The sequence below is a fragment of the Amphiprion ocellaris genome, chromosome 24, assembly GCF_022539595.1.
Source record: "Amphiprion ocellaris isolate individual 3 ecotype Okinawa chromosome 24, ASM2253959v1, whole genome shotgun sequence".
Lineage (NCBI taxonomy): Eukaryota > Metazoa > Chordata > Actinopteri > Pomacentridae > Amphiprion > Amphiprion ocellaris.
Genome location: NC_072789.1, coordinates 9,335,172 through 9,349,349, shown reverse-complemented (window position 1 = coordinate 9,349,349; position 14,178 = coordinate 9,335,172). Strand labels below are relative to the sequence as shown.

Below are 14,178 nucleotides of genomic sequence, written 5' to 3'. Positions count from 1 at the left end.
TACAAGCGACAGAGGAGATTTAATAGACAGAGACAACACTCAAACCGATGAGTTATCTTCGGCCGGGTTGGGGATAAAAAGTGCGTTTTACTGCCGAGGTTCTGACACCCAACCTTCCTTAAAAAAATCGGTGGTATTCCTGCTGTGAGGAAGGAGCTACGGCGACGCTAACAGCCGAAAAGCATTTAACTGCACAGGTAGTAAAACGGAGGAAGAAGCAGCTTTGGCTTTTTACCACCTGTCCTGACAAGGAGACGGAGGCCACACAAGCAAACTGTAAATCACTTAGCAGCATTTATGGGTTTGATTTTTTGACCAAGTTGAAATTTTACAGCTGATCGTGACCTTCGGCCTTTAGTGCACACAAAAATAAAGCACCTAAAGATTGTCTTTGATGCATTTCAGTAAATCTCAACTGTATTGTTAAGTTTTTATATCTGAGACATGATTTTAGAGGGGGAAAAGCTCCAAAAATTGACTTAAAAACAGGAATATCAAACAAAATCATCCTTGTTTGACATAAAATCTTGTAAATGTGTACTGCAGGTTAATGCATGGAAAAATAAACAAAAGACAGACTTGGAGCCTAGACTTTGCTTAAAAAATGACAAATTATGACTTTTTGCATAAATTATATTCAGATGTTGCTTAATACTATTTTAAACTAAATCACAAGCTATAAATTTTAAACCATAATATTTAAATTAGTCAGGTAAATTTGTGTAATTCATAATCCTGCCGGTTCCTAACCTAAATATTTAAATTAGACAAGTAAAATAGACAATATATATATATTTATATATATATATATATATATATATATATATATATATATATATATATATATACACATATTTTTTTTATTTTTTATTTTTTTTTACGGGGTCCTAATCATAAACATACATTTGTAATATTTACAGTATTGTAGGTTCTTTACCGTAATATTTCCATCAGCTAGTTAAATTTGTGTTTATTATATTTTATGCTTTCAACCCATTTCTCGGGTAAAGTTTTATTTTATATACAATATTGTAGATTATTAAACTTAATAACTGAGTTAAAAGGTAAGCTTGCATTTTACGTATGATATTTTAGGGACTTCACTTCACTTTGATATTTAAATTGGTCAAATTGCTTCACAGGGATGATCAAGTTTCAGGTTTTAGTGTTTATCTGCTAACAGCTCTGCAAGAATAAAGCATGCAAAAAAAAAATCTGGCTGGTGCTTTTTTTTTTTTTTTCTTTTTTCTTAGAAGATATCATGCAGAGCAGGTCTGCAAGATTTACAAAAATAAATTATTGTAAATCCCAATTTACTACTCTTAATGTTTACAGCAAAATACCTGCAAGCCTAATGACTTGGTTGCACTCAGTAATTAAGTTCATTAGCATATGTTAGCATGCTAATACCCTAAAATAAGATGGTAAACATTGTAAACATTACACCTGCTAAACCACTGTGAGTTAGCATTGCAACTGTGAGTTTGCTATCATGCTAACGCCTCACAGAGATGTAGATTTAGCAGTGCCTGTAAGAAAAATCTGGTATTTGCTGGGTTTGTTTTTTTGTTTTTTTTGGTAGACAAAGTGCAGAGCAGACCTGCACATCCTAATTACAATCATTATACTAGCAAAACGTGCGCCAAGACACTAAAAATAAGATAATGAACACAGCAAACATTACACCTGCTAAACCTCTAAAAGCTAGCACTGCAACTTTGAGCATGCTAGCATGTTAAATCTGGCTAAAAGCACAAGTCCGTATTCACAGAGATGTTAGCATGGCAGTAGATTTAGCTTTGTTAATATTTAATTTATATTTAGTGTTTCCTCTTGAGCCAAATTGCTCCCCGGGGACAAGGACAGTTTCAGGTTTTAGTACGAGTCTGCCAACAGCTCTGCAAAAATAAAGCATGGATGAAAAATCAGGATTTTGCTGTTGCTTTTTTTGGTAGATACAGTGCAAAGAAACACAATTTGTTTCTCAGTTCAGTGGACCACATTTAATTTTTGTGAAGCCTAAATGATATATATCATTATACTTTAGTGTTTTTTCTCAGGTTATCTGAAATACTAATGTCTTGGTTGCACTTTGTATTTAGGGCTTATTAGCATGCTAACAAGATGGCAAAGACAGTAAACATTACACCTGCTTAACCTCTAAAAGTTAGTATTGCAACTCCACAGCCATGCTAACATCTTTGTGAGATGTTAGCATGGCTGTAGATGTAACTTTCTTCATATCTAATTTATATTTAGTGTTTCCTCTTGAGCCAAATTGCTCCCCAGGGACAAGGAGAGTTTCAGGTTTTAGCACGAGTCTGCCAACAGCTCTGCATGAATACAGCATGTAGGAAAAAAATCAGGTATTTGCTGCTGTTTCTTTTTGGTAGATACAGTGCAGAGCAGGCTGTCTGTGCATTTTAGTATCTGCCTGGGCAGTGCAGGGGGGAACGGAGGATTCGAGTGGGAACTGGTTTGTTTACTTAAAGCCTTTTCCCTCTAACAGAGAGCTGCGAGGCAGACCTGCTGTCTGCACACTGCTTTCACACCAAATGCCAGCCAAATGACGGGGAAAATTACCCACTGTGGTGCTGAGGTTGGATTACAGAGCGGGCCAAAGGTTGGCAACTGTAAAAAAAAAAAAAAAAAAAAAAAAAAAATCTTCAAGAACACACTGTGCAAACCAAAATAAAGAATCTATAGTTTCACAGAAGTGTTTCTCTACATCTGCTTTCAAGGCTGTTTTGTAAATATGGGTCTGTGCCCTGTGAATGAGAAGAATTCAAACCAGATATCATGTTTCAACAACTACTTAGACAGCCAACAACTCCAAGCTGAACATAATGTATCTAAGTTATATCCTCTTCATCATACCAGAAAGTTAGCTGTGGTCTGACGAGTGACCCTTATTGATTTATTCACTGAACTCAGAGGGTTTGGTGCTTGGCAGGCTGTAATTTCAGACCTTGTGTATGAATGTACTTGGCAACCCTCTGTCATTTGGCAGCACTGACAGCGTATAGAATAACTGACAGTGAATGGACGCAGATCTGGTTTCTCTCAGTTTGGACTTTTAGATAAACCTGCTGCAGCACCGCGGATGAAAGTGAATCTGGGCAGCTGGACAGTCTGTGACAGTTGGAGGGAAATGCATCAAGCATGACTGCATGAAGCTCAATCGTACCGGCAACACTGCACCCAGTAATAAGGAGGAAAGTGTGTTTACACGACAATAAGGTCTATCTCACATTGAAAGTATTTGTTCTCAAAGACAACTTTTCTCCTTTCCTTATTGTGTTTTATGTCCGTTACCTAACCAGGTTTAAGAAACTCCAATATAGAGCGGGGTGACTGGACAAATGCATCATCGGTTGGCGATTTTTGTCATTTTTTTAAAGTTAATTCGGTGTCATGTCTTCTTGAGAATTCAGCAAAGGCAGTTTTCTAAGTGCTGTGTCAAGTTTTCTCTCCTCAAAAAGGGAAATATCCACTACGAGTGAAGACATCAAAACCAGAGGTCAAGGTTGGGTTAATATGGAAAGGTAATAATTTTACCAGCTTCCTGTCACATTTTTACTCATGGCTGAATAATTTTTCACTGCAATATAAAGTCCTGCACCTCTATGGAAGCAGCATTTTTTTTCTAGATGTAGAAAAAAAACTCTGCTCTGCACATCACCTGAACAAAGATGTTTCACCATGCAGAATGCATCTTCCAACAATTCCATGCTGCTTTGATTTATGTTTTAATTTCCCCTCAGTCACCCTAATTTGTCCTTTCTGTTTTCAGTATAAACACAGCCTGCAGTTCAACCTAACATTTACTCATGTTGTGTGAGTCAGTCATGGTTTCTCAGTTACAAAAGGTTTATTTGTGGTGACAGAATAAAGTGATTTTGATGAAATATCGGTATTTTAAGATTAACTTGGAAGATTTTTTCTGACAGAACCAAACGTCAGATATGATTATCTTAAGAACTGTGAGAATGCTCAAATATTAATTCTACTTTTGGAGTTTCTTACTCTGATAAATGATGTAACTATAATTGTACCGAGTTATTTTTTAAAGACAACATGTCCTTCAAACCTGGCCGCAGGTTTTGGGGATTAATGGACTGAAGTCAGTGAATGGAAAATATATATTTTTTTCAGATGGTGTTAAATAACTTTGAAAGAACACATTTTTTTTAATATTAACATATCGCCTAACCTTATTACTGCATCGGAATTAAGGGAATCCAGAGAAAGCAGGATGGGAATTTGCATTTTCTTTTAGCAATCTGCTCAAAATGTGACAGCAAAACAAGCTTAAATTTCTCGATTACCAACTCTACAAGTAAAAAAAATTCTAAGAAGCGCAAATGTGGCCTAAAAACAGATGTAAGGAGAATGTTTATGTCCCAAGAGCAATTAAACATGATGGGTCAGAGCAGTGAAAAGAATAACCAGAGCGGTGTACCTGCAGTCTGTGAATGTGGACACTTGTCAATGAAAATGGGTCAACACTTGTTACTGAAGGCCTCCCTTTGTGCCGTCACTGTTCCATGTGCACAAAGGCGACAAAAAACAATTTTAGTGCGTATATTGAGTTTGCCGTCTCGAGCGATTATTATTCCGCTCATGAATGTGTTGATAAAGTCGGGGGTACAAGCACTGCTCGGCGTTATGAAGCAATTTATTAATGCGTCTGCATGTCCGTACAGGCTCCTGTGTGTTTGTTGTGCTCGGCAATCCAACAGTTTTCAATTTTGATTATGATTTGAAGAATAAAAATATAATTGGAGGACTTGCTGTGTTGCGCGAGGCCTCAGTGAGTTTCCAAAAAGTGCAGCCATGATGAATTCCAACACATCTATGGAGTCATTATAATACCGTTCATGATTTATTCATCAAAGCATCATTTTATCATCAAGGTTGTTAGTAAGCTGCCAAAATGTCACACAAGCAAATTTCTGTACATCTTGTTTTGACTGTAAAGCAACAATTATTCACTGTTGATTATTTTCTCAATTAGTTGTTTGGTTTATAAAATGTCAGAAAAAAAGTTGTAAAATGTCCATCATGTTTCCAAAAGCCAAAGAATGCAAATTGTTTGTTTTGTCCACAACCCAAAGGTTTTCAGTGTAGTGTCATAGAGGAGAAAAGAGACCTGAAAATATTCAGATTTTAAAAAGTTGGAAGCTTAAAAACATATTGACAGTTGACATGTAATTTAATTTTTGACAATAAAGCTGCACAATATTGGAAAAAATGGACATTTACATATTTTTTTCTATGAGACAAGATTGCAACACAACAAAATACACAAATTTTCACTAGATTTTTTTTTTTTTTTAAAAAGCTAAAAAATAATTTTAAATGAATCAAGAATGCAAGCTTTTGGTAAACATCAACCTATTTGTAGTTGAAACATTTATATGAAACCAACTACAGCTGCAAAACTGTGGCTAAAATGGAGATCATGATTATCACAATCAATGATTCATTTTAGAGAGATTTCTGTTGCACTTTCACATGTAAATAAACAGCTGATTTTCAAGTTGTGCTACATCCAAGTTAATTTACAAATCTTTGCATTAAAATAAATCTTTAAATAATTTTCACCTGAATTAAGTGCATCTGATATGAATCTAGTCTCCACTCAGACCAAAAATTTGTTTCAAAAGAGTGAAAACTGATGTTTTTATGTCAAATTTACCAAAGCTAACACCAAGAGATTTTATCTACATGGGCTTTTTCTATCAGTGCAGCATCTTAAACAACAATATCGCAGTAGACTGTTTTTTTAATTACGAGGGGCCAAAAATCGTGATTAATATTCGATTCATTGTGCAGCCCTCTATTTTGCAACCAAATTGGACTTCTCAGTGTTTCTCTGTGGAGCCTCTATTGGCGCTTTTCCCACTAGCACCTACTGAATATGGGTGATGATATTTTCAGTTGCTTGGGTCCCCTAATTATAAGCACTTTTGCTTCCTTGGGGTTTCCTTTCATGTACATCTGCTGCAAACTGCTTTGGTAGAATATATTTATCTTTCTCTGTGCATGAATAAAATATATCTGAATCTAACGGCATTTGTGTGTGACACAAACGCAACACAACAATGGAGGACATCAAGGCGATGGTATACCTGCTGCTCGGTCTATGGCTTTTTGTCGGATTCAAAGTAAAAGAAGAGCAATGCACACCGTCGCTGTTGCCATTTTTTTTTTTAAATGGCGGGTTTGGTTTTCGTGAAGGAGTCGCTCTCGTGTCAGTAGGTACTAAAACAGTACCTGGTGCAAGGTACTACGTCCTGATGGAAAACCTCACAAACCAAGTCGAGTCGAGCCAAGCCAAGCCGAGTAGGTGCTAATGGAAAAGCGCCATTAGTCAAGACAGTCTGAATCTGGTAATAAAATGTAAAAAAAACTGACCGACTCCGAAGAAAGATCCCCGAAGGACTTGAAATACCAGCACTGGTAAAAGGGAACAATACAAGTCATCATTAAGCTGAAAGGTTTCATATCAAGAGGAATTCCTTCAGGTACAAAGCCAGGCGACGGAGGTGACTGACTTTCACCTGAGACAATTCAGACTCTTACTTTCTTTCTGAAAATTCTTCTCTGCGTTCCGGGCTTCAGCCTGACGAGGCGGCCCGGCCCGGCTCGGCCAGGCCAGGCCTCCCTCGGGAGTCACCGGATCCCTTGTCCGATCGCAGGGCGCCGTGGCCTCAAATGGGGGCGCATTACACTTAGTCAGCAGACCACAGGAAACAGGAAAACAGAATCTGCTGCTTCACGCCGTTCTTACCAACCCTCAACCATCTCCCATGGCCTAATCGGGTTACACTTTCATCTATTACATCGGAGCAGGTCCTTCAGGCCCAGTTTGGCTTATTCTAGGTTTGGGTGTTGATTATAAGGATAGAAATAAAAAGCTAAATGCCAGGGTTGATTTTGTAGACACAAGAGTACAATGAGGAGTTATTCTGGACTCCTGTACCTTAAGGTCACATCCTGCTGTTGATAAAACCTGAGGCCGTATAAAAAACAAAAAGTTGACCTTAAAACATGAAAGCCTGAGCTGACAATGAGCCTCTCCGAGAGTCTGGGTGTTTTTTTATTTAGTGAGCAGCTACATACTTACATGAGAGTTTTTCTGTGATGTCTGCAGCCATATTTCCACTCCAATTTCATAAATTTTGAGCCAAAGTACATTTGCAAAGGCTTACGCTCCTCTTGTAGTTAAGTAATTTACACTCTGACTTGAAAAATGTTCCAGATAAGTGGCAATGCTCCTACTTATGCAAAATGTATCCGCACTCATCCTCAGTCTGCATATGAGATGGAAAAGCAAGCCGCAGTTTCGGTTTCAAACACCTCTGCATGGGGAACATGGCGAGCTATAGGTCTTAGCACATTCTGGAAACTGGGTCACATCACACACAATATGTTTCATAAACATCACAGGTGGACGTTCATACAGAAAAATAGGAGGGCTGCATTCAGAGTCACGTTGGCCATTTTCCACCATGCACAATACATTTTTCAGCAGGGAACACAAAAGACATCCATCCATGCAATTAACCCAGGCAGAAAAAAAAAAAAATACGACGGACAGAAATGCGTTACGATTCGAGAAAACAAGACACTGTTGGAAAAAAAAAGAACAAAATGGTGGTCTGGGATTGAGGTGGAGAATTCATACCAAGCTCTGAACCCAAAACAGGGAGGAAAACTAATTTCAACTTCAGTTAAACTGCTCTTACCTCCACCATAATGTGAAAGGCGTGCTTGTTGAAAAGGAACATAAGAAGCAAACAGAGAAATTATTGCTACTTTCTGTCAGTTAGTGGATGAGAAAGAGGCAGATAAAAGGTAGAAAATGATGCGTCGGGCCCTGAATAACCTTCTGTTCTGCTGCTATGTTCATGGACACGTCAAGGTGTCCGCAAATCCCGCTTCGATCGTAGAAAGGTTAATAAGCATGGGACCAAAGGCAACATGGCACATTTTAGGAGCTCAAATGATGCTCTTAAGCAGAGAATAATGTGTGAAAGGAAGAAAAGATCACAAACACAAATGCAAAGTTCACAGGAACAGCACCCTGATGACAAATTACACCAACAAAAACCATGTAAAACACAGAAATGTTGGGTTTAGAAAGTAAAAATAGAGACCATCAGATGAGAAGAATAACAGAGCTGCACAAAAATCCCACATGAAGAGTATGTCTTATCTCATAATAAGAAATAATAGGTTTTTGTACCAAAATCACGAGCTTTAACCTTCTGAACAATGAAAATTTGCTCGTTTTATTAAAAAAAAAAACAAAAATCACCATTTTTTAAGAGACTGTAACTGTACAAACAAAAAAATGTCAAAATGTACATGTTTTGATTGCTCCTTGAAAGAATCAAATGCGAAAATAAGGAAAAATAACCAAATCCAAGCTTAAAATCATGATATTTCATCACAACACATTTGTGTCTGTATGTCTACTTCATACATTTTGCAACAGAATCCGTAAAAAACGAGAACTTTAGGGAATTTTTAGCTGAACTGCAGGCTGTGTTTACACAGAGCAGAGAGAAAACAAGTATGTAAACAAATTGGAGCAACTTAGAGGAAAATCAAAAATATTTGATCAATAAAAGAAATGTGGCGTGGCTCACAAACAGTTTTGTAGAGGCTGTAAAAATTAAAATAGTACATAAGTTGGAGCCACGATTTTCTGGAGCACGTCCTTTAAAATTCACCAAAAATAGCTCCAACTAGATTCTGTAAAAAGCAGAAAATTCTGTGATCCTTGGCACAACTATGAAGGTATTAGTGGATCAGATGTGACCAGCAGTCAGGTGGCAAAAAATCAAAGAAGTTTCAATTGAACTGCAGGCAGTGTTTATACAGAGCAGAGAGGAGTCCAGAAACAAATAAAAAATGCAAAAAATAAAAAAATCTATAGTATGTAGAGCAACATTTTTGTTTATTTTTGTAGTAATGTTAACACCGGTGCACATGTTGATTCCAGCATTTTTTTAATTTTTGTAAAGTAAATCAAAGAGATCTGAGTTTTTTGTCTTTTGTTATGATTTCTGGCATTATAATGCTGTCAGATTGCTTCACTTCAAGCCACGGTTGTGCTGTTTCCATTACTTTAAATATAGAAAAAAATTGGCCCATAGTTAGCGACAATCGTAGAAAACGACTTGTAGTTCAGAGGTTTAAAGCACAGCTCTGGATGTAAAAAGAAACAAACCCAAAAACTAAATAAACTCTTGCTAATCTGCAGTTCATTGCTATTTCCAAGTAAAGCAAAAAAAATTAAAAATCACGTGAAAATTCTAGCTCAATCTTTTGTCATTTCAAATTCTTCAACATGTGCCGAAATCATTTTGGGGCCACGGAAGCCGCGTTAAATCAGACAAGGTGTGGAGACGTCCGATCCTTCAGGACCTCTTTGGAAAGCTGCACCCAGACAAACAAGATGTAAGTAGCTCCATAATAAAGCAATTGATGAGATTTTGGTCAGAATCGATCGCTAAGATGGATAGAGATGAGAAAATAGGGTCCAGGTTGAGAAAAGTGGCCAGACTTATGTGTAAGTGCTGGAGCTGGAGGCCTCGCCGTGTGAAAGCTGTGGGTCTGTGTACTCAGACAGAATCAATTCCAGTTTGCCTCCACTTCACGCAGTGGTGTGAATAATGGAGGCTTAGTGGCAAATACGCAGCCTGTGATGGACCACGTTCATAACGACATAATGACAGTGCGAGACAAAATGACTCCACCGCATGTCATTTTCTGCGTTTCACACCGGATCTGATCTTTTTCAGTCTGTAAATTAAAAGTGGGTACAAGAAAATCCACCGTGTATTTTCTGGTCTGGTGTAAATATGACAACTACATGAGAAAGGAAAGCCGGAGCTCTTTACACCAACTTTTTTCTTTTCCTTGTGTCTCTGTTGCCTTGCATTGTAAAATTAGAGAGCAGAGCTGTGATAATGAAGCCGACTGAGATCATAAGTGAGAACAATTACTTTAGCATCACAAGGGCTGCATGTTTCATTACCTGGCAAAGAAAATTAAAGTCATTTTCGGATATACAAGACTTCTGGCTTAATTAACCTGTTAAAGTGACAACGTTAAGTCGTTTAATGTTCCTCACAGCTTCATTTAGACATAATCAGTAGCCTTGTTTCGATTTTTATGTGCATTTTAAAGTATCACATTAAACAAGTTGATAAAAATGGTCAAATTTGGTGACAGATGCCCCTTTTCTCAAAAAAATAAAAGGTCTGAGGTAGCAAACATTTAACAAACACAACTGATCAGCTGTTTCTTTCATTGTTTTGTCTCTAGACAGCATAAAACAAAGTCGATACCAGCTGACATGAAAGAGTAACTATGACTTTTCGCTATTGTTTTTAAAAGTTTTTGAGGTTTTGAAGTCCTGTGTTTCACGTCAGCTTTCATTTCTTCTATATTTTATAAACTATGATCCATCTCCAGCCGTAACCAAGATGTTTGTGCTACTTAAGTCTAACCATAACTGCTGTCATGCTTTAGTTGCCTGGAGTAACACAAAAACAGATGTAGCCATGCTTCCAAAATGCATTGAATTAGAAAAAGTAAAAGAGATGGAAAAATCTGAACAACAATTTTAAAGCTGACTTAACCTTGTTTTCTAACACATATGTGTCAGACTTATTGGAAGTGAACTTTTAAAATGTTGCAACAAATACAAAAAAAAAATTCTGCTTCGGTTCATTTCCATTAGCTGCTTTGAAATGAATAAAATAGGCTGCATAACGTCATTAGAAGGTGGCGTTAGAGGCTACAAAGTAGTAGAAGCAATACTCGCTGTTTGTCAGCTTACAAAAAAAACTTAAAGAAGAAACAAACAAATCTTTACCCACTTATGAGACAAAGCAAGAGAGAAGTTTTCAGGAATTGTTTTCAATCGGATCAGTTATAATTATGATATAATGTCAGTGAGGTCTGGCCGTGTTTCTTCCTGTCTGGAGGCGAAGACAATGAAAAGAAGTCGTCGATCAGTCATTTCAAAGGTTTTTTAATCGCTCATTAAGCAATAACTCTGTTTAGAAAAAGTCAAAAACTACTTCAAGCAAGCACAAAAATTAACTTTTTTTTGCGAAATCGGGATAGTTTTTTAGAATTTGGCGACCTTCATTAACTTTTTCTAATGCAATACTTTAAAATTTGTGTGCTTTTCTGCGCAGTCACAGTTTGGTTGGATGTCAGGACATTTGCCAGTACTAGCCTTGTTATTTCCATAATTATATATAAAAGGTAGTGTTGCTAATCATTAAAGAAACCATTAAAACCCAAGCTGCACGTCAAATCTGCGTGTCTAAAGTGATACAGAATTGTTACTAGGATCGACCTAAATTAACACAAAGGATCACAAGTCTAAATGGGGCTGCAATCATAGTGACCTGGTGTGTTTTTGTTTCTTGAACTGACTCTAAACCCCTTCGAAAAGCCTGAGAAACGTAGCCGTGATGCTTTTTCTGTGCTTCACAGTGCCACGGGACTGACTTCACGAATCCTTTAACTTCTGATCCAATTCTAATTTCATCTCCAGTCGCTGAGATCACAAACACGAAAATAGCTTTGAGAAGTTACATCTTCGTCTCTCTGTGTTCAGGCTGCAGCTGCTGTTCATGACATAATCACATTCCTCCTGGTTTTAATTAGAGATCTAGATTAAATGTGCAGACTGTGATGCAGAGCTCGACCGTTCTACAAGATGTTGCAGTTGGAGATACTCTATTACTGCCAACAGGTGTGATTAATAACTCAAGCACCTTCCCACATACACAGGATGCTTTAAAATCTAACTAGCAACAGGTGTGGCCAATTTGTTGCCGTCACATTAAAAATACATGAGAGAGTGCAGCGCATTATGCTCCGGTGGAGGCAGTGCGGCACAGAAACAAGCATGACGAAGCAGAAATGAGCCAATTTAATAACTCTATAAACCCATCTCCTTGTTTATGACATTTCACTGAGTTGCTGAAAGTTGATATGAAACACAATAGACAGAATCCTTCATATGACTGATGTCTCTCTCAAAAAACAGAGACACACTATTCAAATTTCAACTGACAGAGTGTTTTAAATGTGAATCAAGTGCCTCTGGATAGCATTTGCATAGATTTCAGATATTCTACAGTGTGACAAAGGTCCTAAATGTGTTCTTATATGCGTGAGATTTCATCAAGTAGGTGTTGCACGGCCTAATTTGGTAACCTGTGGAGGAGCAGGGGGTGTTTGTGGTGTGTTTTTACTCTCAACAATTGCTCGAAGCCGTCCTTGATGACTTTGCGAGCTGTTTGAGTGATTGTCGGAGTCACCTCTGCTTTTTTTAATACAGCCTGTGGTGCGGCATGAAAACACATTCTTCAACAACCACCACACAAAAAAAAGTGAAAGTAAGAGATAGAAATAAATCCCTCTATATCTCCCCTCCCGCTGCATCCATCTCTCTCCTCTCAATAGCTTTCTCCATCTTCTATATTGAAAAACCAGGTTTAATCAATTGAAAAACAAGAGAGAAATAAAGGAAAAAAAACAGCTGCAAACACATTTCTGTTTGTTTCGACAGTTTACGGCATTGCCTCCTTCATGAAATGCATATGAGCTGACTTTTAAACACATCAACCTCCTTTTCTTTCCTCCTGTCCTTGCACACCTACTCATGCAATAACACACTTCTGCACGCACATCTAGCATGACTTCATTTGTTCCACGTCGGCTATTTTATTTCATTTTACTCCCCTGTGATTTTATGAATCTTTTAAGGGTTTTCTTTTTCTCCACTGTATCATTTGTTATCTGATCCGCGCTTCTTTTTTTTTTTTTTTTTGGGCCGTGATCTCGTTTTTGTTTTACGTTGTTTATTTATTCATTTATCCGTTTCCAGGTAAGATGCCTCATAAGCCTCTTAACGGTGTTGTTTTTCCAACGCACATCAGCGCTTGTTTCTGGATTTGCATTGTGTCACTGCCTTTTTTCATTGCGCTGTGCAAATACAATATAACTAAGTTGAGAGAATTGCATGTCTCTCTTCGCTGCCTCCCCCACACTCCCCACTCTCCCACCCACCACTGCCGTCCTCCGAGGCAGACCTGCGAGCGTCTCTGTGTTTAGTTTTGTTTGCCTATATAAAGCCTCATCAATAATGCAGAGGCCCCTGACTCCTCTTCCATACGGTGGAAGCTTTGCATGGGTTTTCTTTTCCCCCTGCTGCAGAGAGTATAGTTCTGCCGCAAAAACAAGCCTCCAAATCACAGGAACAAAAAAATTCATCGGGAAATTTTTTGGAAAATTCTCAGTCCAGTTAGCAAAGGTGAAGGGAAGTGTCCAACTAAGCAGCTGTGGGGGAAGGAAAAAAAACATGACTGCAAATGCGGCTTAATAGGAAAAAGAAGAAATGTTTGTGTGAATATGCGAGGAGTGATGAAAGGGGAGAGATGAAGGTGAAAACACTATTTTCCCAACACCATTATCTGAGACACAGCGCACTTAAAATCGGAGTATTTTCCACATAATTTCTAACACTTAAGGTGCGATTAAAAGCCTATCTGACACAACGTGAACAATCCCGGTTCAATTCATCTCCTGACACCTCATCTGGTACATTAAAGGTAAGTCTCAGATGGGTTTGCTGTTAAAGAAAAAGACAGAACCAGGCTCCTCTTAACCCTTGATGCAAACTGAAAACTCTCCGCACAGTATGTCCCTGCTGGCTGACCGTAGCCTTGTTCCTCTGCTGCTCAGGGCAGCAGAGGCCAAGGCGGTTTGACTGGCGAAACTAGATCAGCTGTGCAGTTGAAGGTTGGTTAAACAGAGGAGAAAGTGCACAGTGTGTCACGCTGTGAACTTCAAACAATACAAGAGGCTTTTTCTGGGAACAGCTAATGAGCGTTGACTCATGTAGGAAGTAAATATCAACAAAAATCAAGCCAAGATGTTTTCTGCAGTGAGTTTTCAACCTTAATAACTGTTTACGGGAAAGAAATCCTTTGTGCGTTACATCTGCTTGGTCGCCACGGCTGAACAGACAATAAGAGAAACTCTAACTGCAGCAACTTTGACGAAATAGGACACCACAGGCTCATTTGACTGACAGGTGACCTCTGAAAACAGACGACAGTGATGAAGATGAAG

The 14,178-nt window shown here is 38.1% G+C and overlaps 1 protein-coding gene across 2 annotated transcripts in view; it reads right to left on the bottom strand.

Annotated features, from left to right (window-relative positions):
- Window positions 1-14,178, bottom strand: part of LOC111563996 (activin receptor type-2A) — a 59,239-nt gene that overhangs the window by 15,593 nt on the left and 29,468 nt on the right. The window contains exon 5 of one of the 2 annotated variants that reach the window (XM_023263306.3): window positions 7,755-7,778. The exons of the other annotated variant lie outside the window; for it this stretch is intronic. Within the exon in view, the coding sequence (XP_023119074.1) occupies window positions 7,755-7,778 (24 nt within the window). The remainder of the gene's footprint in view (window positions 1-7,754; window positions 7,779-14,178) is intronic. 2 annotated transcript variants of the gene reach the window in all.